Source organism: Zootoca vivipara, chromosome 1 (genome assembly GCF_963506605.1).
Source record: "Zootoca vivipara chromosome 1, rZooViv1.1, whole genome shotgun sequence".
Classification (NCBI taxonomy): Eukaryota; Metazoa; Chordata; class Lepidosauria; order Squamata; family Lacertidae; genus Zootoca; species Zootoca vivipara.
The window spans coordinates 3,892,122-3,919,922 of NC_083276.1; the positions used below are offsets into that span (position 1 = coordinate 3,892,122).

The 27,801-nt window shown below is 47.5% G+C and overlaps 1 protein-coding gene across 1 annotated transcript; it reads left to right on the forward strand.

Annotated features, from left to right (window-relative positions):
• The first annotated feature begins 38 nt into the window (after window positions 1–38).
• Window positions 39–27,079, forward strand: ERO1A (endoplasmic reticulum oxidoreductase 1 alpha). Its single transcript, XM_035099614.2, has 16 exons — window positions 39–428; window positions 5,955–6,074; window positions 6,292–6,375; window positions 8,867–8,908; window positions 9,595–9,671; window positions 11,564–11,637; window positions 13,052–13,172; window positions 14,571–14,617; window positions 15,149–15,166; window positions 15,443–15,469; window positions 15,942–16,034; window positions 17,075–17,321; window positions 19,511–19,580; window positions 21,178–21,264; window positions 22,764–22,897; window positions 26,823–27,079. Exons 1-16 carry the CDS (start codon window positions 54–56, stop codon window positions 26,881–26,883), a joined length of 1,677 nt encoding a protein of 558 aa, XP_034955505.2. The 5' UTR covers window positions 39–53; the 3' UTR covers window positions 26,884–27,079.
• The last annotated feature ends 722 nt before the right edge of the window (window positions 27,080–27,801 follow it).

A 27,801-nucleotide genomic window follows, 5' to 3' on the forward strand; every position in this document is an offset into this window, starting at 1 on the left:
TAATTCGCCAAACCGAATGAAGGCTCACGGCCGCTCCAAAATAGCGCGGAGTGATGCAGTGCACGCATGCGGCTTCCTCGGGAGCAAGCGTGCGCCTGGCAACGTCCGGCGGGGCGGCCAGGCGGGGCCGGGCGGCTTCCTCCTCCAATGAGGCCGGGCCAGATCAGGCCGGGGAAACCCGCCGGCTGCGCCGTTCCTCGCCTGCGGGCCGGGCCGCACGTCCACCGGCAGGAGGCGGAGGCAGGAGGCGGAGGCGAGAGGCGGGACGGAGCCGCCCCGCCGCCGGCGCTTTGGAGCAGATCTGCCCAGCAGAGCCACACTCGCGCGCAGCCATGCAGCCGCCTCTCGCCCTCCTCGTGCCTCTCCTCCTGGGCTGCGCAACTTGCGCGCAACCGCTGGGCTCCGCCGAGCAGCGCTGCTTCTGCCAGGTGAGTAGCGCGCGCCCCCTACCCTCGGCTGCCGGTCCCGGGGCGCGCCTGGTGCGTAAAAACGCAGCGCCGCGGGGCTTTCTCACGAGGAAAGGGGTCCGGTTGGTGGGTCGGGTTGCACTGTAAACAGCCGAGGGGGAGAACTGGTCCCGGAGCCCCCATCCTCTGAAGGCGCTCTGCACATGCTCAGGGCACGACGGCGGCCTGGATTCAGGAGCTGAATTGGTGATGGGTTGGAGACGTTCGGGGGTCGCCGGCTGCGTTTGCTTTTCCACGCGCCTCCCCTTGGAAAGGTTTTTTGTTTGTTTGTTTGTTTTTTGGCTGAGCTTCCTTCGTTAGTCTTCAGGAGACTCAAATCACTGTTGATCTCCTTCTCCTTAATTACATTATTCAATGGTGATTTGAATTGCTTAATGAGACTTGCGGTGGCGGTTGAGCTCCTCGGCGTGTCCTCAGTCCCAAAGGCGCTGCTCCTTATACCGCCTTCCTTCTTTCAACGAGAGCAGGAACTCCCAGGGCGCAACTGGCGGGCAACCGGCAGCGCGATCCTAAACATACCCTGCCTTGGGAAGCGTTGCCGTTGACTATAGAAGCTGAGACCTCTAAAAGTGTAATAATAATAATAATAATAGTAATAATAATAATATTTATGTATATGCCACCCATCTGACTGTGTTGTTCCTAGGGTTGCCAGACTCAATAGAGGACAGGACTTCTGTGCCTTTAATTGCCCTGCTCTCTTTTGAGTCTGGAAACCTTAAAGAGAAACCAGCAGACCCTTTGTTTAATTTCCAAGCAAAGGGTCTGCTGGTTTCTCTTTAAGGTTTCCAGACTCAAAAGAGAGCAGGGCAATTAAAGGCACAGAAGTCCTGTCCTCTATTGAGTCTGGCAACCCTACTTGCTCCTGCCACTCTGGGCAGCTCCCAACAAAAAATAGTAAAAACACAGTGCAACTTCAAACACTAAAAACTTCCCTAGGAAGGTTGTGGTGGGTGCTCTGGATATGCCCAGAGGCACTCTCTTTTTCATTGTTACTTTGTACATTCCAAGCCCTACTTCAGGTTATGCCCTGTTCAGCCCTCATCCTGCCCCAGACGTCACCTGCAGCACTCTCTTTAATGGAACAGAGCCAGACTATCTTAGGGCAACCCTGCTATTTCAGAGAATCTACTTCCTAGTGGATCAGGCCCCTGCTTCAAACTCCTTGCTCAGTCTTTGGCTGAGCAGGGGATACAGACCTAAGCCCCGGTGCATTTTGGCCTAGTATTGCAGCTTTCCCCAACCTTGTGCCCTTTTGTTGTTTTGGGCATCCCTAACTCTCCAGCTTAGGGAAGGCTGGGATAGATTCCTCTCTCAGTTTTCTAATATTTTATCTATGTGCTTATTTCAAAATGAAATCGGATGCATAACGGTGGTATCCAGTACTGTTAGTGCGAGGACTTTCGGCTGTGGAGCAGAGCTTCCCGTCCTTTCTCTGTGCACCCCTTACATTTGTTTTAGGGGTTCCCCGGAAAACCTCTGGAGCAGGCTTTGGAGAGGATGCAAGGAAACAGTTCTGTGGTGTGCAATTAGAAATCTTGCACTAACAGGACTGCCTCACTGGATGCCGCCCATAGAGTTGTAGTCTTGTAAACAGACAGTCGCTGCCCCAAATCCTCCTGGTTTGACTGTGGTCTCCTTTCCAGCTTTTCTTGATTTAACAGTGCTTGCAATTTTAGCCGTAACAGTACATATTTTTCTCCATGGCTTTCTCCTCCATCTTTTTGCTGAGTTCTTTTTATAGGGGGTGACTAAGACTAATAAGTTATTCCTCTGTCACTTGCAGTGCTTTTTCAGAGTATATCTGTGTGTGTGTGTGTGTGTGTGTGTGTGTTGAGTTCGTTAATACGTTCTTCTGAACTCTGCTAATGTGTGAATGACAGAGTGGTGGAGAAGGAAATGCAGAAGGTGTAAACAAACAGAGGTGTGTGTGTGAGCAATTACGCCAGCCATTCTGAAATGTGACCTTTCCTGGGTGGTAGACAATACTAGACTGTGCTGCCTGGTGGAAAAGCCCTCCTTCTGGGCTGCATTTACCCAGGAGAAATCTCCCTCGTAAATGTATTTACTCTTGAGAAGTTGCCCCATAGTAGCCATTGAGCTGATAGATTTATTTACCCTTTACCCAAAAGATCCCACCCAGGCTTGGTTGCATAGATCATAAAATCACATCTATCATAAAAAAAACTGCAAGAATATTCTGCATATGATTGCCATGAAACGAGAGCTAAAATAATGGAGTGGCCAAACGGAGGCAACATTGCTTCTGAATACCAGTTGCTGGTAGCCACGGGAAGGGAGTCTTGTGTTTGAATCCCGCTTCCGGGTTTCCCAGAAGAGGCACCTCGTTGGCCCCTGTGAGAAAAGGATGCTGGACTCGGTGGGCTACTGGCCTGATCCAGCAGGTTCTCCTTAGCGTCTTATCTTAAACTGAGCATACTCCTCAATACAGGGCAGCTTGGTGCAGCTGCCGGTAACATGGGGAAAGACTCCTTCCACGTGCTTGTGAAAAAGGGTGCATCCTCAGCAATTCCTACTGTAGAAAGAGATTGACACGGGTTCAAGACAGGGCGGGTCTTTCCACAGCTAGGGGCCTGCTGTTGCGCTTGGCCGTTGGGGCTTGCCCTCGGCTGTCGGTGGGAACACCAGGAGGGCCCCCCCTCCTAAAGATCCCAAAGCAAAGGCAGAACCAAAATGGGAAAAACACCTGTCAGGTATTGGGGTCCCTGGTTGTTTAAGGGCAGAGCTTTCCAGACTTTTCATGTTGGTGATGCACTTTTTTAAGACCTGCATCATTTCGCGACACAGTAATTCAGTTTCACTAGCAATCCGGAAATTAAACTAACCTCTTTCCAGCCCGAGGAGGAGTGCAGGGAGAGTTTGTGTGACACACCTACACACTGCAGCCGACACACCAATGTGTCGCGACACACTGTTCGGAAAACTCTGTTTTAGAGCTTTATAACTTAACATCTTGAACAGTATACCTGAAGGAGCGTCTCCACCCCCATCGTTCTGCCCGGACACTGAGGTCCAGTACCGAGGGCCTTCTGGCGGTTCCATCGCTGTGAGAAGCCATGTTACAGGGAACCAGGCAGAGGGCCTTCTCGGCGGTGGCGCCCGCCCTGTGGAACGCCCTCCTACCAGATGTCAAAGAGAAAAACAACTACCAGATTTTTAGAAGACATCTGAAGGCAGCCCTGTTTAGGGAGGCTTTTAATGTTTAATAGATGATTGTATTTTATTTTTCTGTTGGAAGCTGCCCAGGGTGGCTGGGGAAACCCTGCCAGATGGGCGGGGTATAAATAATAAATTATTATCATTACCAATATTATTATTATTAACAGGGCTGGATTTAGGTTCGATGAGGCCCTAAGCTACTGAAGGTAATGGGGCCCTTTATATGTCCAGCTGTCCTTTGTCAACAACAAATGGTCACTGTTTTTTGTGTATCTAAAGCCATTTTCACATAACAAAATACTGTATGTGATATTTTAGGGAGCAGGCTAGCAGGCGGGGCCCATGACTTACATCATAGGAGCCTACACAACACAAAACACTGTTGCTGGATGTAGGTTTTATTTTATTTGTTTTTTTATCTTATATTTTGGAAATGTACATCCAGTGGTTTTTTTTTCCTTTAAATTTTTGGCCCCCCCCCCCACTAATCTGTAGCTTGTTTAGCTTATACGTAAATCCGACACAGATCTTGAACAGGAAGCATGTAAGGATTTGCATCTCTCTGGCGTTTGGCAACACAGGTGGGATATATACCCTGACCATCCACCCCCCCCCCTGTAGGGACCAGCGAAAAGTCCAGGTCCGGTGAATAAAAATCTAAAGATCACTTTGCTTGGTCAGAGCTAGGTACGCTCAGTTTCCTTTTTCTATCAGGCGACAGCTAAATTTCTCCAGTTGGCCATGATGAAAATGTTTCCTGTTTTCTGCCCAGCTTCTGACTCCAACACCTGTAGGTACACTGCCTCTATTTAGCTGGGGGCGGGGGCTAACAGACCTTGTGTTCTGACTCATCCTTTCATCTGAACATCACACCTAAGCTATTGTGCTGTTGCCACATCTTCAGGGAGTGCATTCTGCGAGTTAATTATGTGTTGTGTGTCTATGCAAAAGTGCCTTGCTGCAAGCAGGTGTGTCTGCTGGGTGACGCATTTGCAAGGCTGGGAGGGGAGGAGAGCAGATTCCTTTCCTCCTGGAGAGAACGAGTGAGTGTGTGTGTGTGTGTGTGTGTGTGTGTGTGTGTCTTAGAGGTATAGAGGGGAGGGGTCAGCAAACTTTTTCAGCAGGGGGCCACTCCACTATCCCTCAGACCTTGTGGGGGGCTGGACTATATTTTGGGATAATAATAATGATGGTGTTTCCTGCTTGGCAGGGGGTTGGACTGGATGGCCCTTGTGGTCTCTTCCAACTCTATGATTCTATGATTCTATAATAATAATAATAATAATAATGAACCAATTCCTATGCCCCACAAATAACCCAGAGATGCGTTTAAAATAAAAGGGCACATTCTACTCATGTAAAACCACGCTGATTCCCGGACCGTCTGCAGGCTGGATTTAGAAGGCGATTGGGCCGGATCCGGCCCCCGGGCCTTAGTTTGCCTACCCATGTCGATACCCCTTCTCCGTCTGCAATGAGATGCATTGAAAAGCCATGCATTTGAAAAGCCAAGCCAGCTAAACCGGGCACCTGGAACACAGCAGGTGAGCAGGTGCCGGATTGCCGGCTGTGTCAACAACAGTCCTGGCCATTGACTGTAGGAGGGTGCACAGTTGGCAACACTTTGCATTTGACTAGGAAGTACAAGGAGAAGTTGAATAAGAAGCAGGCCTCGATTTGCATCTCTCTGGCATTTGGCAACTTCCTTCCTGCCTACGTGCTGCCAGGCCACCCCTGAAGTTTCCTTTGCCGGAAGCAACTGCGCTCATAAAAGCTTCCAGAATTCTGTTTCCCCAGGGGGGTTGTTGCTTCACGTTTGGGATCTTATGCCAACAATGGCAGAGCTGAAAAGGGGACCTGATATTCTAAAGACTTTGCAGGATAGATAGGACACTTCCATCACATATGAGAGTAGGTCCTTGTCCTGCCAAATAAGGTACTTTCTAAAATTATGCCGAGGTGAAGCTAAAATAAAGCTTAAAGTGTGGGGGAATCAGGTAGGGCAGGGTGATTTTTTGGGGGGGGAAGTAGCCAGAGTTGAACCCCTCTGCCACTCAAAATCGCAGCCTCCTGTCCTGATGATGCTTTTATTTAATTTTTTTTAAAGTTGGGGTTTCATTACACACACCTCTGTGTAACATTTAATTTACCCTGGTAGGTTTTTTTTAAAGGTGACCTGGATTGAGTATGTAAAGTACTTTCATCATTCCAGTACGTATATAAATGTTAATTATGTTTTTGTTTTTGTTAGACATCCCCTAATTATTTTGCTGCTTTCCAATCCTCATTGCTTCTTAATTTCCTTAGGTCACTGGCCATTTGGACGACTGCACTTGCGACGTTGAGACTATTGACAGCTACAACAACCACAAGATTTTCCCCAGCCTGCAGAAACTTTTGGAAAGTGATTATTTCAGATATTATGAGGTAATGCTTATACTTTTTTTTAAATGTCCCCTCCCCCCCCAATGCCTTGGCAAACCATTTCTTTAAAAAAGAAGAAGCTGTGCTTGCCTCATCGTAACACACATCGTAAATCTAAAAGTTTTTCATCTTTTCCTGACAAGTTAAAAACTCTCTCTCTTGCCTGGAAGTAAAAAATCCCCCAGACAAACCCAAACATCTTCTGCCTTGATCTCTGCAGGTTAACCTAAAGAAGCCTTGTCCTTTTTGGAGCGACGACAGTCACTGTGGAATTAGAGACTGTGCTGTAAAGCCATGCCCATCGGTAAGTGCGAAAGATCACAGAATCACAGAGCTGGAAGGGACCCTGGGGGCCATCTAGTCCAACCCCCTGCAATGCAGGAATCTTTTGGCCCAACGTGGGGCTCAAACTTGCGACCCTGAGATTAAGGGTTTCATGCTCTGCGCAGCTTGCAGACTTAACATATAGAATTTAGAGAGCAAGAAGAACATACGTTTAGAGAAGATTGGAAAACGTTTTCATTGACTACATTGGGGGGGGGGAATTGTGTACCCTTGAAAATGTTGGTAGCATTAAGATCAATTCAACAGTGGAAATAAGTTTTGATGGATGTAATAATGGAAAACCAATTGGTAATATAATAATAATAATAATTCACTATTTATTCACTGGTTTCCCCAGCCACTCTGGGCGGCTTCCAACAGAAAAACAAAACAGAGTAATCCATTAAACATTAAAAGCCTCCCTGAACAGGGCTGCCTTCAGATGTCTTCTAAAAGTCTGGTAGTTGTTTTCCTCTTTGACATTTGTTGGGAGGGCGTTCCACAGGGCAGGCGCCACCACCGAGAAGGCCCTCTGCCTGGTTCCCTGCAACTTGGCTTCTCGCAATGAGGGAACCACCAGAAGGCCCTTGGTGCTGGACCTCAGTGTCCGGGCAGAATGATGGAGGTGGAGACGCTCCTTCAGGTATACTGGACCGAGGCCATTTTTGTTTGGTATGGTTTTTGTTAAATATTCAGGGATTTATGATATGTAAAATGAGCCATGGAAAGAGAAGAAGGGAAGTCATTGATTTCTTAAGGATGTTAAAATGAGTACTTTAAATTGTAAAACAGAAAATTTAATAAAGGACTTGAGGCAAGTGCCAAGCCCTAACACAGAACTAGCATCTCCCGCCTCCTTTCATTGCATGACATGCATTTATTTGTATAGATTTCCTGTCTTGCGTTCAGATTAGGGACTCGGCACTGCAAGCAGATGCCATCGAGGTAGTGATTAGGGCTTTCTGTCAGGCTCTTGTCCCCAAACACGAGGTCTCACTTGAGATGAAGGAAGAGATCTTTTATTTAGGCTGCTGGTGGCGCAGGCTCAGCAGCGAGCAGGAGGCCCAGAAGTCAAGGTTTGCAAGGAGATGAACATGGCCAGAGATTTGCAGCCACCTTAAAGCTGCGGTATCCAATGAAGCTGAATGCTGGAAGAATCGGGACAGATAAGAGAAAGGAGTCATTTGCCGCACAGTTAATCTGTGGAACTCGCTGCCACAGGAGGCAGATAGCCACCAGCTTTAAAAGACTGGATAAATTCATGGAGGAGAGGGCTCCTGCTCCTCCTCCTCCTCTTCTTCTTCGTGCATCTGGGGCTGCCAAACCGTGCCAGATGCTGGTGAGAGGGGACCGTGAGAGCAAACCTCAAGTGGCGAGGGCAGACAGAAACAGAGCCAAAGCAGGACCAGGGAGAAACGAGAGAGAAGGCGCTGAAGAACAGGGATGCAGTTGAAATCCCTGCATCGCACAGGGTTGGACTAGATGACCCTTTGGGTCCTTTCCAACTCTATGATTCTTTGATTCTATGAAATCTGTTGTTGTTGTTGTTGTTGTTGTTGTTGTTTAGTCGTTTAGTCGTGTCCGACTCTTCGTGACCCCATGGACCATAGCACGCCAGGCACTCCTGTCTTGCACTGCCTCCTGCAGTTTGGTCAGACTCATGTTCGTAGCTTCAAGAACACTGTCCAACCATCTCGTCCTCTGTCGTCCCCTTCTCCTAGTGCCCTCCATCTTTCCCAACATCAGGGTCTTTTCCAGGGAGTCTTCTCTTCTCATGAGGTGGCCAAAGTATTGGAGCCTCAGCTTCACGATCTGTCCTTCCAGGGAGCTATTACATTTCATTAATTACATTCCATTTATAATTGACCCACCTAACGACAAATAATTAGAATTACCACAAATAAAGGCTTGACATATCTTGCTTTGCGTGTCATGCATCTCACTCATATATTGGTTTCACCTTTTAAGTTGTGTTACTGAAATAAATGCACTTTTTGACGATATTCTAATTTCCCGAGTTTCACCTGTACAGTATATGAATTCCTCGGCCCAGTATACCTGAAGGAGCGTCTCCACCCCCATAGTTCAGCCCAGACACTGAGGTCCAGCACCGAGGGCCTTCTGGCGGTTCCCTCCCTGCAAGAAGCCAAGTTACAGGGAAACAGGCAGAGGGCCTTCTCGGTGGTGGCACCCTCCCCTTGGAACGCCCTCCCATCAGATGTCAAGGAAATAAACAACTATCTGACTTTCAGAAGATATCTGAAGGCAGCCCTGTTTAGGGAAGCTTTTAATGTTTGAAGTTTCATTCTGTTTTTAGTGTTCTGTTGGGAGCTGCCCAGAGTGGCTGGGGAAACCCAGCCAGATGGGCAGGGTATAATAATAATAATAATAATAATAATAATAATAATAATAATAATGGGGTAAACGTCTCACAATGAAATGGGATTTCATTTTGCAACTTTTGTTTTCAGGATGAAGTCCCTGGCAGAATTCGGTCGGAGAGTCACAACAAGGTAAGTCTTGTGAGGGTCCTGGGCAAAATGGAGCTACTGGGCTGTGACCTAGTTCTGCCCTAACCTAGGGGAAGAATAATAGAATTGTAGAGTTTAAAGGGACGCTGAGGGCTTAGGGCCCTCGTATTTACAGGACTGCTTCACCTGGTATGCCCCACAGAGGACCTTAAGGTCCATGAATAACCATAGTTTAGAGGTCCTAGGCCCTAAGGAAGTCGGACTATCCTCCACCAGGGCCAGGGCCTTTTCAGTGATGGCTCCGACCTGGTGGAATGCTCTTTCCCATGAGACTAGGGCCTTACAGGACTTAACCTCCTTCCGCCGGGCCTGTAAGACAGAGCGATTCCGCCTGGCCTTTAATTTGAACTCAGCTTGATCTTTTATTTCCCTCCATGTGGCCCCGAACGCTGGCAACCCACGTTATGCCACTGCACACCATTCTTGGTTTAGCTATTTCCGGGGTGTTCACGCCCATGGGATTTCTCCCACAAAAGACGCTGCACCAGTTTGGCCAGCTCACAAAGCTGCAACGTGGGTGGTCTGGGTAGGTGCAGATGTGACTTCCTGGGTGGTCCATGGGCCGGCTGGTAGCTTTCTTCTGGCTTGTTTGGGTTTGGTGACTCTTGGTGGCCTTCTCCACGGCCGTGGACTCAGCTTGAAGACAAAGCTGTTGTTTTGCTTTGCAGTATTCTGAAGCCGCTGCCCACCTCGCCGAGGACTGCGAAGAAGCCGAGAGACTTGGAGCCGTTGATGGATCCCTGAGGTGCGATTTCTTCATCTTGATAAACTGGGGCGGCCTGTGAGGCAGGGTAGTCGCTGGAGACTTTTCCGCAAGCTCCCTCCTGGCTGTTTTGAGTCCTGTGGGCGCCTGAAGCTCACAAAAGCAACAGGAAGCGTCCAAATCTCACATGCAAGGCCCACATCTGCACCACACACCCAAATCACTGCGATACCACTTTATAAACAGCCATGGTCCCCCCCAGAGAATCCTGGGAGTTTGTACTGAGAGTTGTTCGGAGACCCCCTTTATTCCCCTCCCAGAGCTACAATTCCCAGAGTGGTTTAACAATCTCTCTTCCCAGGGAACTCTGGGAATTGTAGCTCTGGGAGGGGAATAAAGGGGGTCTCCGAACACCTCTCAGCACTCTTGGTAAACTTTTGTTGTTTAGTCGTGTCCGACTCTTTGTGACCCCATGGACCAGAGCACGCCAGGTAAACTTCAGCTCCCATAATTCTCTGGGGGAAGCCAGGACTGCTTAAAGTGGTGCTGTAGCGTTTTATGGTGTGAATTATGGCCCATGATGAGTGGAGCTGGCGGCCCCAAGAAAGAAAATAAGGTTACAATAATAATGTTATTATTTGTACCGCTCTCCCCTCATCTGACTGGGTTGCCCCTTCAGGGAGCTGAAGCCACTTCAAGCCTTGGGCCGGCTGCCCAAGACACATCTCATGACCTAGGCTTTTGACCAGGCACCCCCAAACTGCGGCCCTCCAGGTGTTTTGGCCTACAACTCCCATGATCCCTAGCTAACAGGACCAGTGGTCGGGGAAGATGGGAATTGTAGTCCAAAACATCTGGAGGGCCGAAGTTTGGGGATGCCTGCTTTTGACACTCAAGGTGTATGTATTTAGGACCCACCTTATTTTTGTGTCTCTATGCTGTTACAAATTCATAGATTCATAGAATTGTATAGTTGGAAGGAACCACAAGTCTCACCTATAATGATTATTTTATTATGATTATTTTACTATTAGGCTGTCCAGGGGTGTAGCCAGGATCAAAATTAGGGGGGCAAGGGGCGGGGCCAAGGCACGGGAGGGGAGGGGCCACAGTGGGGCAAGGAAAGCCATGGTCGTTCAGGGGCGAGGGGGCGCCAGGATCAGCCCGAAATCGGGCTATTCCGATCCCCTCCCCCCCTCCGCGATCACCGGCTAGAAGGGACGTCTCCCTTCTCCCTGGCTGGCTGTGGGGCGGGTGGAGGGAAAGCCCCAAAGCCGCGCAAAGCGTTTGGCTGGCTTTCCCTCCGCCCACCCCACAGCCAGCCGGCTAGAAGGGACGTCTCCCTCTGGGTGGGGAGCAACTGGAGGGTGGCTCCACCAGGACTGAGACTATGGCCGCAGCGCAGGGCGGCATGGTGGAGGCGGCGCTGCCGGCGAAGCTCTGGAGGGCGGCGCTCCGGCAGGGAAGAGGCTCCAGCCGTGGCGCAGCATGGCGGGTGGACGAGAGCGCCGCGTCCAGCCTCCGCCTCTTCTTTGGCGCCCTCCAGAACGTGACGCCTCTGACAACCGCTTCGCCGGCCCTGCTTCTAGGGGGGGGCAGCTGCTCCCTCCTGCCCCCCTGTCTACGCCCATGAGGCTGTCTGTCATCATGTTTTTAATAAGGTTTTTCTGTAATGTGTTTTTAATGTTGTACACCGCCCTGGGATCTTCTGATACAGGGCAGTATATAAATTGAATGATGATGATGATAATTACAGCCCCGTGCAATGTAGGAATATTTCGCCCTACCTGGGGCTCGAACCTGTGATCCTGAGATTAAGAGTTTCATGCTCTACCGAATGAGTTATCCCAATTGTTTTTAACCTTATGTAATCATGCTTTAACCTGGGACAAACAAAACATCCAGCGACAAATACTTTCTTGCTTGATTTGCAGTGAGGAAACGGCCAGGGCTGTGATTCGATGGACTCGGCACGATGATTCCGCAGAGAGCTTTTGTGAAGTGGACGGTATTTCCAATTGTGGTTTAAAGTGTTTCTGTCCCACCTTACTCCCAAGTTGGGATATTTCCTGGGTTTTTTGAACTCCTGCACTTTCACTTAATGCAGCTGGAAGAATTTTATTTTGAAAACCCCAAATTTTTCTAGACACGTGTTGTGTAAATAGGGACAGCAGCTGGATTGGCTGGTTTGTTGCCTTTTTGCTGTTGACGTCAGCTTTTAAAAACCCTCGAATTAAACCTGGATGGTGGAGGCAGGGGGACATAAAAATTAAAAAGGAAGGTGTGTATGGGGAGAGAGAGCAGGGCAATGACGTACAGTGGTACCTCGGTAGACGAATGCCTCAGAAGATGAATTTTTCGCAAGACGAATGCGTTTTGCGATCTCAGTGGAGACTCGCAAGACGAAGTTTCCTGTGGCGCGCTTCGCAAGACAAATTCTTTTCATCCCATAGGGTACCTCGCAAGACGATTTTTTTTTTATTTGTTTTGCGAGGCACCCTATGGGAAACTGCACTTCAATGCGTTCCTATGGGAGCCGCTTTGCAAAATGAATTTTTCGCTATACGAAGCGACTCGCGGGACGAATTAAAGGCACCACTGTAAATAGAGCGCATAGGTATGCCACATGCCCAGTCGTGTGGGGCAAACAATAGCTATTCCCAGGCAATCGTTGTGACGCTGTGGAACTCACTGCCACAGGAGACGGCAATGGCCATCAGGTTGGCCATTCTGAGAACAGGATGCTGGACTAGATAGGCCATTGGTCAGATCCAGCAGGCTCTTCCTATGTTCATAAGAACATATGGAGTAACATATGAGAGTCGGGTGGCGCTGTAGTCTAAACCACTGAGCCTCTTGGGCTTGCTGATTGGAAGGTTGGCGGTTTGAATCTGCGCAGCGGAGTGAGCTCCTGTTGCTCTGTCCCGGCTCCTGCCGACCTAGCAGTTCGAAAGCACGCCAGTGCAAGTAGATAAATAGGTATTTGGCAGGAATGATAAATGGCATTTCTGTGCGCTCTGGTTTCCATCACGGTGTCCCATTGCGCCAGAAGCGGTTTAGTCCTGCTGGCCACATGACCTGGAAATCTGCTTGTGGCCAAACGCCGGCTCCCTGGGCCTGAAAGCGAGATGAGCGCCGCAACCCCATAGTCGCCTTTGACTGGACTTAACCGTCCAGGGGTCCTTGACCTTGACCTTTACCTATGGAGTACCCACAGCCTTACAGAGGTCAGTATCCTGTCCCTTTCTTGCAGGCTGAAATGGTACAGCTCTGAAACGGAGACATCACAAGAGGCTTCTTGATTGAGCTCTCAGACCAGGAAATTTCAAAAGCAAGGAGGTTATTGGCTGGAGAACACATAGTGGGGGAAAATCTGTCTTTCTCTCTCTGATTAAAATATGGAAATGTCTTTTTTCCCCTAGATATCCAGTCTCCAGAAGCAGAGTACGTAGATTTGCTTCTCAATCCAGAACGTTACACTGGCTACAAGGGACCTGAAGCCTGGAAGATATGGAACAGCATCTATGAAGAAAACTGTTTCAAGTAGGTGCCTTTTGAGTGGCTGGATTCTGAGATATATTAGATTAAACACACACACACACACACACACACACACACACACACACACACACACACCCTTTTACAGCCCATCATTTCCTGCCAATTGGTTATTTGCTTGTTTATAAAATGCTTATTGCCTGCCTCTCAAATCTTCTTTCTTAATCATAGAATCATAGAGTTGGAAGAGACCACCAGGGCCATCCAGTCCAACCCCCTGCCAAGCAGGAAACGCCATCAAAGCATTCTTGACATATGCCTGTCAAGCCTCTGCTTAAAGACCTCCAAAGAAGGAGACTCCACCACACTCCTTGGCAGCAATTTCCACTGCCGAACAGCTCTTACTGTCAGGAAGTTCTTCCTAACAGTACTCTTAGATGACCTTTAACAAAAAAATTAAAATCTGTACGAGAAATAAAAGCAAAAAATAAACTAATCCCAAAGCAGCCAAATTGCAAAAGCCTACAGCACCCAAAGACCCATAAAACAGGGCTCCAGCAATCCTGGCATGCGCCCATAATTGTAAATGCATCAGTAGGAAAATGCAAAGAACTCTGTTTAAAAGCTTGAACATACAGGCTTTTGGCACCAGTGTAAAATGCTGTGATCATGGCAGTTAAATGGTCGGTTAAATGGCTAAGGGTGTGTGTGTCCCAACTCTTAGGGGGCCACTGCCCAAAAGATCCTGCTGTTTGCCTTTCTTCCATAGATGCAGGTGTTGAATTAAGATGTCTAATGACTATCTTGATAACCGGGCAAGATTCATAGTGGGGAGTAAGCCAACCTTTGCTAACCTGGCGCCCGCCATATTTTTTTTGGACTACAACTCCCATCACCTCCAGCCAGCACAACAAAGGCAGCCACAATAAGGAGACTCTTTGCAGTCACCCGGCTCGCAAGGGCTTTGTAAGTCTGCATTCTGAATTGCCTCTAGAAACGGACGAGATTCCTGTGAAGTTCTTTTAAAGAATTGGCATGATGTGTTCCATAACACACGATGGAAGGATTGTAGCTCAGCCGTGAAACAGTGGAACTGCGTACATATTGCCTTTGCCTTCAGAACTTAGGCCAAGGGTAGCCTAGGACGGGGCCTTTTCGGTGGTGGGACCCTGTTGGTGGGATGTTCCTTTAGCATGCTCTCTTTGGGCTTGTAGGCAATAGTTCAGCACAATTTTCTTTCCCCGGCCTTTTTGGCAGAATGTTTGCTCTCTCCCACAGTCAATTGGCTTGTTTTAGTGATGGCTTTTTTATTAGAGATCGTTTCTGGGTGGGGAAATGTATGTCACCTGGAAATCTGATGGAATGGTGGGGTACAAATGTTTTTTTTTAATTAAAGCACCCTTTTGATTATTATTTTTTTAAAAATACTTCTTTGTCTCCTAGACCTCAGTCCGTAAAAAGGCCTTTAAATCCCTCGGCTTCTGGAAGAGGTGAGTTCATATTTTGTTTTACACTGCCTGCTTGATAGTGCTGTAAAATCAGTTTTTATAGAAATACAGGTTTTTTTTAAAAAAAAATATCAGGGAAAGCAGCCGATACAAATGAGAGAATCTGTAAAGAGCCTGAAGATTTTGCCAGGTGTGCAGAAAGATAGCGAGGAATGCGGCTTGGAATTAGCCGCAGAATTCAGAATCCCAAGGGTTTCAATTTTCATTGAACAAAAAAGTAAAGTTTCTAGTCCCTGTGGATGCAAATCTAGACTTGAAAAGTGTGCTGACAATGACTGTGTGGTGGCTGCATAAGATTCCTCATTTTGGTAGGACAATGCAAATTTGTATAATGAATGCAAATTTGTATAATAATGGAGGACTGTGATTCCCTGCATGCAGAGTGTTAATACCTTATAATGCAGAATACACTTAGATGGGCAGCCAAATAATCTAGACAAGCAGGGGGAAGTTGTTGCTCCTTTTTGAAAATGTAATGTGAGTGATAACATTATCTTTTTCTTAAATTTGCAGCTGCGGAAGAAAATGAAGGTGAGTCTCTGCAGCTGGGGCCGAGAAGGACAAATTTCTTCGGTCTGAATCCTGGCAGGGCTGTTGTGGTTAGGCCAGCCTTTTCCAACCAGGAGCTGCGCTTGCTGTGGCTGATGGGACTTGTAGTCCAGAATGTCTGGAAGAGGCAGGAGGTTGACGAAGGCCACTTTCAACCTCTGCTTTGCATGCAACAAATGTGTGGTTGTTGTTTTTTAACATTCACCTTTCTATCATGGAATAAACCTTCTGACTGTTGCCTTGTTTCTGTATTTCCAGGGAACATGTTTTACAGCTGGCTGCAAGGTACCCACCTTTTCCTGTTTGCTTTGCTCTCGATAATCAAGGCAATATCTTATTTATTACAACATTGTTATTATTAGTAGTACAGTGGTACCTCGACATCCGAATGGCTCGACTTTCGAAGGTTCCGACTTCCGAAGTCGACGCCCCCGGAAGTGTTTTCGCCGCGCCTGCGCAAAGCGGCGCGCGCGGTCGGCGCATGCACAGAAGCGGCGCTTCGACAGCCGAAGACTTTGACTTATGAAGACGGCCGCGGAACGGATCGTCTTCGTAAGTCGAGGGACCACTGTATTAGCAATATTTTAACGTATTACCTACCTTTCTTCCAAATTGCAGATTGCATCAGTTTAAAACACAGTTTAGGAACCTACACCTGCCTCTATGCTGCCTTTATTCCATTGCCCAATTTTTATACTCTCAGCTGCAGGTGTGCCCCCTTCATTTCTTTTTCAGTATCTCTGAATATTTCTTGCAGGTGTCTGTGTGGAGAAGAGAGCTTTCTACAGGCTCATTTCTGGCCTCCATGCTAGCATTAACATCCATCTCAGCGCCAGGTACCTCTTGCAAGGTACTGCATTCTGCTTCCTCTGAGAGGGTTTTTTTTTCTGCTTGCTTGGCTGTTATTTATTTTGTGTTTTTATACTGTAAACTGCCCTGTAATCTTCGGATGAAGGGCAGTATATAAATTTAACTAATAATCATACAGTGGTACCTCGAGTTACAAACGCCTCAGGTTACAAACGCTTCAGGTTACAAACTCCGCTAACCTGGAAGAGTTACCTCGAGTTGAGAACTTTGCCCCAGGATGAGAACGGAAATCGTGTGCCAGCTGCGCAGCGGCAGCAAGAGGCCCCATTAGCGAACACACACTCTGGTTAAGAACAGTTTCAGGTTAAGAACGGACCTCCGGAACGAATTAAGTTTGTAACTAGAGGTAAAAGGTAAAGGGACCCCTGACCATTAGGTCCAGTCGCAGACGACTCTGGGGTTGCGGCGCTCTTCTCACTCTATTGGCCGAGGGAGCCGGCGTACAGCTTCCGGGTCATGAGGCCAGCATGACAAAGCCGCTTCTGGCGAACCAGAGCAGCGCACAGAAACACCGTTTACCGCTGTAGCGGTACCTATTTATCTACTTGCACTTTGACGTGCTTTTGAACTACTAGGTTGGCAGGAGCTGGGACCAAGCAATGGGAGCTCACTCCGTCGCAGGGATTCAAATCACCGACCTTCTGATTGGCAAGCCCTAGGCTCTGTGGTTTAACCCACAGCGCCACCCGCTGTAATAATAATGTTCCATATACAGTCGTACCTTGGATCCCGAATGCCTTGGTACTCGGACATTTTGGCTCCTGAACGCCGCAAACCCGGAAGTGACTGTTCCAGTTTGCGAGCGTTCTTTGAAACCCAAACGTCCAATGGGGAGCTTCTGTGGCTTCTGATTGGCTGCAGGAGCTTCCTGCAGCCAATCAGAAGCCGCGCTTTGGTTTCCGAACGTTTTGGAAGTCGGATGGACTTCCAGAATGGACTCCGTTCGACTTCCAAGGTACGACTGTACTTCCAAGAAGATTGAGAGTCCTTTGACCCTTTTCCTTTTTTCTTTTCCCCAAGACACGTGGGCAGCCGAGCGTTGGGGCCACAACATCACCGAGTTCCAGCAGCGCTTTGATGAGGTCCTGACTCAGGGCGAGGGTCCCAGGAGGCTCAAGAACCTTTACTTCCTCTACCTGATAGAGTTGCGGGCCCTGTCCAAAGTCCTCCCTTACTTCCAGCGCCCCGATTTCCAGCTGTTCACGGGGGCTGAAAGCCAGGATGAAGAAACGAAGGGCCGCCTTTTGGAAATCCTGCATTTAACCAAGCAAGTGCCATTGGCTTGAGGTCTCGTGGGTGGGAGGGGTTGGGTGGGCGTGTCTTGAGGAAGGGGGGGAGGTGGCAGCAAGCCATTTTGCTTGCTTTTTTAATAATAATTTTTATTAGTTTTCGATTAGCCTCATTATAACAATGCCAAATTACAATACGGTTACTAATACCAATATTCATATACCAAATTATATAATCTAGCTGCCCCCTCTGCATGCTAGAATTCATGTTGATGACTTTCTGCATTCCAAAATCTTATTAACTTCAATTATACTCCAGTCAAGATAACTTCTACAACAACTGTAATATTAACAACTTCCATTCATATTGACACATTAAATGGTTTATGAAACTACAAATGAGGCGCTCAAACGAAATCCTCCCTCCTCCTGTGTGTGTGGCAATTGTTCTGTCTGTGATATTTCTTCCTGTCAAGCTAGTTTGCTTTATGTGTGGGTTGTAGTTATATATAAAAAAACAAACTTTTTCTTGGTTTGCAGAATTTGAATTACCTGGATGTAGTGATAGATTCGAGGCTGGGGGGGGGGGACAGGACACCTGTCTCATATGCAATGGGGCTTCCCCTCCCTCTGCCGCCCAATCTGTTCCAGAGGGACTCTCAATCCTTTTTTGGGGGGGGGGTGTTGGTGGAAGGGGACTGCAGGGGGAGGGAGAACAGGCTAGTAGTAAGGGCTGACATGGTAGAAGTTTATAAAATTATACATGGCCCGGACAGAGAAGTTTTTCTCCTAATAATAATAATAATAATAATAATAATTTAATATTTATACCCTGCCCATCTGGCTGGGCCTCCCCAGCCACTCTGGGCGGCTTACAACAGAAAAATGAAATAAAATAATCTATTAAACATTAAAAGCCTCCCTAAACAGGGCTGCCTTCAGATGTCTTCTAAAAATCTGGTAGCTGTTTTTTTCTTTGACATCTGATGGGAGGGCGTTCCACAGGGCGGGTGCAACCACCGAGAAGGCCCTCTGCCTGGTTCCCTGCAACTTGGCTTCTCACAATGAGGGAACCGCCAGGAGGCCCTTGGCACTGGACCTCAGTGTCCGGGCAGAACGATGGGGGTAGAGACGCTCCTTCAGGTATACTGGACTGAGGCCGTTTAGGGCTTTAAAGGTCAGCACCAACACTTTGAACTGTGCTCGGAAACGTACTGGGAGCCAATGTAGATCTTTCAAAACCGGTGTTATGTGGTCTTGGCGGCCACTCCCAGTCACCAGTCTAGCTGCCGCATTCTGGATTAATTGCAGTTTCCGGGTCACCTTCAAAGGTAGCCCCACACAGAGCGCATTGCAGTAGTCCAAGCGGGAGATAACCAGAGCATGCACCACTCTGGCAAGGCAGTCCACAAGCAGGTAGGGACTCAGCCTGCGTACCAGATGGAGCTGGTAGATAGCTGCCCTGGAACAGAATTTACCTGCGCCTCTATGGACAGCTGTGAGTCCAGAATGACTCCCAGGCTGCGCACCTGGTCCTTCAGGGGCACAGTTACCCCATTCAGGGCCCGGGAGTCTTCCACACCTAACACTAGAACTGAACCCGAATGTTGGAAGATTCAGGACAGAGGAAAGAAAAATCATCCACGCAGTGCAGAGTTAAACTGTGGAACTCCCTCCCACAGGAGGCAGTGATGGCCACGAACTTGGATGGCTTTAAAAGAGGGTTGGGCAAATTCCTGAAGGAGGGGGTTATTGATGACTGCTAGCCAGGATGGCTCGGCTCTGTCTCCTCGGTTGGAGTCAGCAATGCTTCTGAACACCAGTTGCTGGAAATCCCAGGAGGGGAGAGATGCTCTTGTGTTCGAATCCTGACTCCTAGCTTCCTACAGGCATCTGACTGGCCCCTGTGAGAAAAGGATACTGGACTAGGTGGGCCATTGGCCTGATCCTGCAGGCTCCTTTTACTTTTTTAAGCAACTAAACAGCACAGCAAATGGATAGGCTAACTGCAGTTTTTTAATGACTCCAAAGGTATTGATTTTATACAGTGCTTTTTTTTCTAACAAAAATGTTCCAGCTCATATTGAAATACTGCCCCCTCAATGAGGCCAAACATAGATGTTGTTTAGGGGTGTGCATACCCCTCCCCCCCGAAAAAGCACTGGTTTTGTAAATGGCATGCCAGCGAATGACTCCAATTATAAATAGTATTTTGTTTCCGCTTTAGATCGTTCCCTTTGCACTTCAACGAAAATTCACTTTTTGCTGGGAGCCAAAAAGAAGCGGCTAAATTAAAGGTAACGATTCTGTCTCTGGTAGCAAACAAAACACTTTTCTTGAGGGGGGCGGGTTTCCCATTTGCACAGCAGAATTTACTGTCTCTCTGCTGCAATTATGGCAATGATCGTTACTTGAAGGTCTGGGGGGGGGAATGGTTTCCTCCCCCATTATTTTCTGGGTCTTCATATGTATAGGAGGTGACGTCTTCTACTTGACTGTAGTGTGTGATGTTACTGAAAATTCCATCGGCGCCTGGGGGGCAGCGGGGAGCCGTTGTTGACGAAATGTTCCACGTCTAACTTCTGTGAGGGAAGTGTAGCTGTCAGTTTGGCTGGGAGGAAAACTGCCCAAAGCCGCATAGGAGCAGGAGCTGTGTGGGATGTGTAGTTGTTGTTGTTTAGTCGTTTAGTCGTGTCTGACTCTTTGTGACCCCATGGACCATAGCACGCCAGGCACTCCTGTCTTGCACTGCCTCCTGCAGTTTGGTCAAACTCATGTTCGTAGCTTCGAGAACACTGTCCAACCATCTCGTAATCTGTCGTCCCCTTCTCCTTGTGCCCTCCATCTTTCCCAACATCAGGGTCTTTTCCAAGGATTCTTCTCTTCTCATGAGGTGGTCAAAGTATTGGAGCCTCAGCTTCAGGATCTGTCCTTCCAGTGAGCACTCAGGGCTGATTTCCTTGAGAATGGATAGGTTTGATCTTCTTGCAGTCCATGGGACTCTCAAGAGTCTCCTCCAGCACCATAATTCAAAAGCATCAATTCTTCGGCGATCAGCCTTCTTTATGGTCCAGCTCTCACTTCCATACATCACTACTGGGAAAACCATAGCTTTAACTATACAGACCTTTCCCAGTAGAGCTCTGGAAATTCCAGAAGGTGTGGAATTCAAGGGGCAGGAATCCTGCAGCCCAGGGGTGTCAAGGCAGAGGGAAAGATGGGAGAAAGGGGTTGGGAGAGAGGCAAAGAATTTCAGCTCCATTCTCAAAACCACTGCTCTCAAGTGGCCCCCTGATGGACTGCTCCTATGGAATGTGGCCTCTGATAGAAAATAAGGCCCCCCCCACCAGGTCTAGAGGGAGGTTAGTCAAAGGAAAGGGTGTGTGAGAGAGATAAGCAAGTGAGGTGACTTGAAGAAACGTGACGGAAATGGAGGTGGGACGGAAAAGAGGCCTTCAGAAAATAAAGCTTCCACTCAGAATCCAGAGGTTTGCCACGTCAAGATCCTGGCAAGTGAAATTCCGCCTGAAATTTAAGAAGAAAAGATCATTCTTTCAGGTCTCGTTTGTGAAATCACAGCAGTAGCTCGGACCGGCAAGTCCTAAAGGGGCAAAGAAGTGTGTTTGTATGGGTTGAATTCCCGCACGTTTGTACGAACCAAATGTAACGGAGGAAATGCAAAATGGATTCTGCATATGGCAGGGTTTTTAATTGTCAGCATGGATTTTTATCGTGAATCATTTCATGGGAAGTGATTCATAAAAGGTATTAATTAATCAATTAACAGAAACGAAACATCCCAACCCGGAGTTTCTTAGCAATTGGGCGAAAGACAAACCAGCGGGCTGCTTTCAAACGACGTTTTCTTCGCTCTTTCCCTCTTTGCCAAACCAGGAAGAATTTAGACTGCATTTTAGGAACATTTCAAGGATTATGGACTGTGTTGGTTGTATCAAATGTCGTCTTTGGGGGAAGCTGCAAGTAAGTAAGAGTCCCCATCTTTCCTTCCTTCCCTCGTTCTTCACAAAGATTTTTCATTTCTTTGCACATTTACTGCAAGTTAATGCTCACAGGTATAATAATAATAATAATAATAATAATATATTATTATTATTATTATTATTATTATTATTATTATTATTATTATTATTATTATTTATACCTGCCCATCTGGCTGGGTTTCCCCATCCACTCTGGGCGGCTTCCAACAGAAAAATAAAACACAGTAATCTATTAAACATTAAAAGCCTCCCTGAACAAGGCTGCCTTCAGATGTCTTCTAAAAGTCTGGTAGTTGTTTTCCATCTGTTGGGAGGAGGGCGTTCCACAGGGCAGGCGCCACCACCAAGAAGGCCCTCTGCCTAGTTCCCTGCAACTTGGCTTCTCGCAACGAGGGAACCGCCAGAAGGCCCTCGATGCTGGACCTCAGTGTCCGGGCAGAACGATGGGGGTGGAGACGCTCCTTCAGGTATACTGGACCGAGGCCGTAGTCTGCTAAGAACTTAAAAGTTTTGTTGTTGATCAAACAACAAATGTGTAATCAAATGTCACACATTAAAAACTTCCCTGTCACACATTAAAAACTTTAGGGAAGTTTTTAATGTGTGATATTTTAATGTATTTTAATCTTTGTTGGAAGCCGCCCAGAGTGGCTGGACAAACCCAGCCGGATGGGCGGGGTACAAATAAATTATTATTATTATTATTATTATTATTATTATTATTATTATTATTATTATTGCAAGCCTCTCTGGGAGCCTATATTGGCTGAAGGGCAAATACTTCAGTTTTTAATACTTAAAATAAGGCTTCACTTTCCTGCTTCTGTCCAGATGTTGTTTGACCACCACAGAATGATAGAATTATGGAATTGAAAGGGACCTGGAGGGTCATCTAGCCGAGGCATAGGCAAACTCCGGCCTCCAGATGTTTGGGACTACAATTCCCATCATCCCTGACCACTGGTCCTGTTAGCTAGGGATGATGGGAACTGTAGTCCCAAACATCTGGAGGGCTGGAGTTTGCCTGTGCCTGAATTCTAGTCCAACCCCCCGGAATGCAGGAATCTCAGCTAAAGCATCCATGACAGATGGCCACCCAACCTCTGCTTAAAAATCTCTAAGGAAGGAGAAGCTACCACCTCCCGAAGGAGACCGTTCCACTGTCAAACAGCTCTTACTGTCAGAATTTCCCCCCTGATGTGTAGTTGGAATCTCCTTTCTTGTAACTTGAATCCACTGGGCTCAGCTGCTCCCTTCCGGATCAGGAGAATAAAAATCCTGTAATTCCTGACCCTTTAGCCATGCTTGCTAGGGATGATGGGAGTTTAAGGTTAAAGCTGGGGTGGGGATCCTCAAGGCTTGGGACTGAATGTGGCCCCCCATGCCTCTGTCTGGCCCTTGGAATTCTCCCCAGGCCACACCCCTTCATTGGCCCTGGACAGGTAGGCGTAACCCAATTCTTGTTCCCGTTGTGTACAGACCCAGGGCTTGGGAACAGCCCTGAAGATCCTGTTTTCTGAAAGCCTGATAGAAAACATGCCGGAGAAAGGACCCTCGCCCAAATTCCATCTAACGAGGCAGGAAATTGTGTCCCTCTTCAATGCCTTTGGAAGGTGAGTGTGAGGTTTTGTGTCGGGAAACCTGCAGCTTCAACATCACAACAAACCATGGTTTTCACTAACCATGGTGCAGAGTGCAAACCATGGTTTGAGCTTTCAAACATACATACATTGGGTTACCCATGATTTACAGCTGCTTGTTAGATTCCATTTTCTACCCTCCCAGCTTCACTCTTACCTCCCTGGTTCAGCCAGCTTTTCAGACCGCATTCGGTCGCCAGGCCAAACCCGTGGCTTGGAAATTCACTTCAAACCATGGCTTCTGACCCTGGTTGCCCACAGATTACAAATGATGGCTTGTCAATTCACACTTCACACCAGATCAGCACCTGGGTCTGGGAGGATGATTGCCCTCGTATCAAGAGGCATGTGACTGGCCCCTGCTGGAGACAGGATGCTGGGTTATGAAAGGAAGTGTACAGCAGATCTAAAATGACAACATTACATTAAACCCAGGAAGAGAGCCTTGTTTGAAAGCATTGCAGACGGCAAGACTACTAAAAAAAGATGAGTTTAGATGCCTTTTCTAGGAGGTCTGAGTGGGGTATAGAGGTGCCAATTCTAGTCAGAAACTACAAGAGGCAGGAGACAGGAAGTGCTGGTGCAAAATCCACCCACCCACCCCATTTATGGGGTATTGTTGTCGTTCAGAGATACTGGCAACCCCGTAATCAATGAATGGACAGCTTATAGACACAGACGTAAAGGTAAAGGTAAAGGGACCCCTGACATTACGTCCAGTCGCGGACGACTCTGGGGTTGCGGCACTCATCTCACTTTATTGGCCGAGGGAGCTGGCGTACAGCTTCCAGGTCATGTGGCCAGCATGACAAAGCCGCTTCTGGCAAACCAGAGCAGCACATGGAAACGCCGTTTACCTTCCCGCTGTAGCGGTTCCTATTTATCTACTTGCACTTTGATGTGCTTTCGAACTGCTAGGTTGGCAGGAGCTGGGACCGAGCAACGGGAGCTCACCCTGTCGCAGAGGTTCGAACCGCCGACCTTCTAATCAGCAAGCCCTAGGCTCAGTGGTTTAACCCACAGCGCCACCCGCGTCCCAGACACATAATTACTTTGCATAAATACAATGCTATTTGGAATGAGTTTACATAGAATATACAGTGGTACATCTGGTTGTGGACGTGAACCGTTCCGGGGTGCCATTCGCACCCCGAAAAGTCTGTAACCAGAGTGATGCTTCTGCGCATGTGTGAAGCGCGATAGAGCACTTCTGCACATGTGCGAACCGTGCAGAACGCTTCTGCGCGTGCGCAGCAAAACCCAGAAGTAAACACGTCCGGGTTTGCCGTGTTCTTAACCCGAAAAAACGCAACATGAAGCGTTTGCAAGAGGTATGACTGTATTAGGTTACTGACAATTATATGTGTATTAGGATAATAAGAATATACACATTTGTATATGGACTGGTCATGTTGTGCGGATGCCTGATGATCGTCTTCCAAAGCAACTACTCTATTCCGAACTTAAAAATGGAAAGCGTAATGCTGGTGGTCAACAAAAGAGGTTTAAAGACTCTCTCATGGCAAATCTTAAAAAAGGTAGTATAAACACCAACAATTGGGAAACACTGGCCTGCGAGCGCTCCAGTTGGAGAACAGCCTCTATAAAAGGTGTCATGGGCTTTGAAGACACCCGAACTCAGGACGCAAGGGAGAAACGTGCTTAGAGGAAGGCACGCTTGGCAAATCCACACCGCCCAGGAACCAATGTCCCCACTGTGGAAGGACATGTGGATCCAGAATTGGCCTCCACAGTCACTTACGGACCCATTGTTAAAATCGTGTTTATGGAAGACAATCTTACTTGGCTACGAGGGATCGCCAAAGAAGAAGAGGAAGAGGAAGAACGTACCAGTATTCTTTCTTTTTTTCAATCTCGCTTTTTTCTTTCTCTCCCCCCACTTTTTTAATAGATGAAATTTTGTGTGTCGAGTTGCTTGATCCCATTTTTTTTTTACATACAATCCCTAGGCCACAAGGATGGGATCAACTAGGTTTCCCTAAGAGCAGATCCACTGCAATTAATGTGCCTACATTAATCGTGGTAATTCATGCCAATGGGTCTACTCTGAGTAAAAGTTAGTTGAATACACTCTCCAGGGTAGAATTCAACATTGCACTAATATGATCATTCTGCCAGTGCAAGCATTTCTGCTTGCCAGAAGGAACAATCTCCCCCCTCTTCTCTTTACCCCGCAGAGCTGATCTGGGGTGCAGGAAGAAAGGGGGAAAGCTGCATTGTGCTAGTAAGACTTGCTGCGCTTGCTCCTTCTGGTGCAACTGGGTAGTTTAATCTGCCACCTAATATTTGCAAACCTTCTTACAGACATGTCCGTAAAGTTTCCTGGGCATCTTGGGGGGGAAATAGCTTTGCACATGCAAAAAAAAAAAAAAAGACCCCAATTTGCTTGGAAATTTATGCAAGGTTATACGCGGGAACTTGTATCCGGTCAGGCTCTGTGTTCATCCCTTGGATGGGCTCTGCCTGCACTCTTTCAGGCATATTACCGTACAGTACTGTACTGTTCTTTATTTTTTTAATTTAAAAAAATAATTTTTATTGGTTTTACAGCAAAAACAAACAGCACAATAAAACACAATAACATAACAATAAAAAAGAAACACAAAAATCCAAGCAAAATAAAAAAATTCCTTCAGTAGCACCTTAAAGACCAACTAAGTTTTTATTTTGGTATGAGCTTTCATGTGCATGCACACTTCTTCAGATACACTTGAAACAGAAGTGTCAGACCCTGTTTCCAGTGTATACACTGTTTCCAGTGTATCTGAAGAAGTGTGCATGCACACGAAAGCTCATACCAAAATAAAAACTTAGTTGGTCTTTAAGGTGCTACTGAAGGAATTTTTTTATTTTGCTTCGACTCAGACCAACACGGCTACCTACCTGTAACAAAAATCCAAATACACAATCCTTTTCTTTTAACATTGTATGAAGGGACTTCCTCGAGTTCCCTCCATCTGCGGTTCATTTCTCCTTTCTCTTTAGCAATTTCCAATTCATTGTTAAAAATTCCTTACAATTTCAAATCTCTCATACATCTACTTACTTCACATAATTCACATAATTCCCAAATCCACAGTTTCTATACACTTCTAAATCTAATCTCAATATACAATTTTAGCATATTTTTAAAAGTAAATTTTGAAGTCTTTCTACTCTTCTTCTGTCGCTGCTTCTCCCTGGTCGCGAATTCTCCGGTCATCTCAGCCAGTTCCATATACTCCATCATCTTCATTTGCCAATCATCCACTGGCATATTACCGTACTTTTCTGTGTATAACATGCCCCCGTGTATAAGACACCCCCTATTTTGGGGGACTCAAAATTAAGAAAATGGGGGGAGATTTCTCAGAGTTGTTGAAGTTTTTTAGGCGGGAGGGATGCTGAAAAATGCTCACCCAAATGGCCAACGCTTCTGATCGCACGCAGCGCAGAAGCTTCCAATTGTATTTTTGCTCGCCACCAGCAGCCGCCAATCACCCACCCAATTGCCATAGCAGCAGCCAATTGACATCAGCCATTGCCGCAGCCGCCAATCACCTGCACGGACACCAGGGACAATATACGGCTTGCGGCAGGAAACAATCCACCCCTCTGCTCTGTGTATAAGACGACCCCAATTTTTTAAACATTACTGTAATGTAAAAAACCTCGTCTTATACATGGAAAAGTACAGTACTCTGCAAACATAGGACTAGAAACATGCTCGTTTTCCAAAGAAAAGCAAGCTGCGGTGCTCAGGGAGCCGAGTTCATTCTGGGTTTATTTTTGTGCCTCTGTGGAAATACAGAGTGCAGGTGGCTCTGCCTTTGCCTGCGTTTCGAGTCCAAAAGCTATGTAAGATCACACTCTTTCCGTCTTGTGTCTCCCAATTCAGGATTTCAACAAGTATTAAGGAACTGGAGAACTTCAGGAACCTGCTGAGACCTCTCCACTGAAGCTGTTTCCTGATGAAGACTGGTGCTCCTGTTCTCCGCAGATGGTTGCTGCATCGTGGCCAGGCTAGCCCCCCACCCCACCCCGATCTTGGCAAGAAGTGGGAGCGTGGGATTGTAAACCAGCAACTTTGCTTCTTCCCAGCTTGCGAGTTTTATACTGGCTGCAACTCCCGACGCAAGACTTAATCTTCCAGGGCTTCCTGGTCCTGTTGTCTTTGTGATCTGCCATGCGGGGGGTCTAACTTGGCCGAATCTCTCTTAGTGGTGGAAGGCAAAACTCACCTCGGTTAAGTAATCCTCAGCCTGCACTTTTCATTTAAGGATCTATGAAGTGCCTTTCTGGATCAGGCCCAAGCCCAGAGGTTCTTTGCAAGGATCCTGGTATGGTGCCGCCTCTGTTTTAGGGGGTGTAGTGGAGATACCGCTTCTGGGGGAAACCCCTGCCTTTGAACCATTTCATTTTAATTAGATGAGAGAGCCGGCAGCTGCCCTTTAAAAAGACCCCCCCCAAAAATGAAATGAACCCCAAACATAAGTTAGCTTTAAAGCAGTGGGTACCACTCCTCTTGAAGTTTTGGACTAGAACTCCCACCCTGTGGAATAGTGTGGAGGAGGGCAGGGGGTGGGCGGGTGGGGTCACAGGGGTGGTTGCCCTGGGAGCAAAATTTCAGCACTCGGTTCCATCACCGGGCTCCGTTGAAAATGGCTTGTCCATGCAAACCAGGAACTGGTGAGGAAGTTGAATGCGCATGCGTATTCCATCCATTTCCCTGCCTTTGCGCAGCCCCGGGCACCGGCAACCCATGCTAGGCCACTGCTCCCACTATCCTACCTAACCATTGCCCTGGGAGCAAAATTTCAGCACTCGGTTCCATCAGCCGGGCTCCGTTGAAAATGGCTTGTCCATGCAAACCAGGA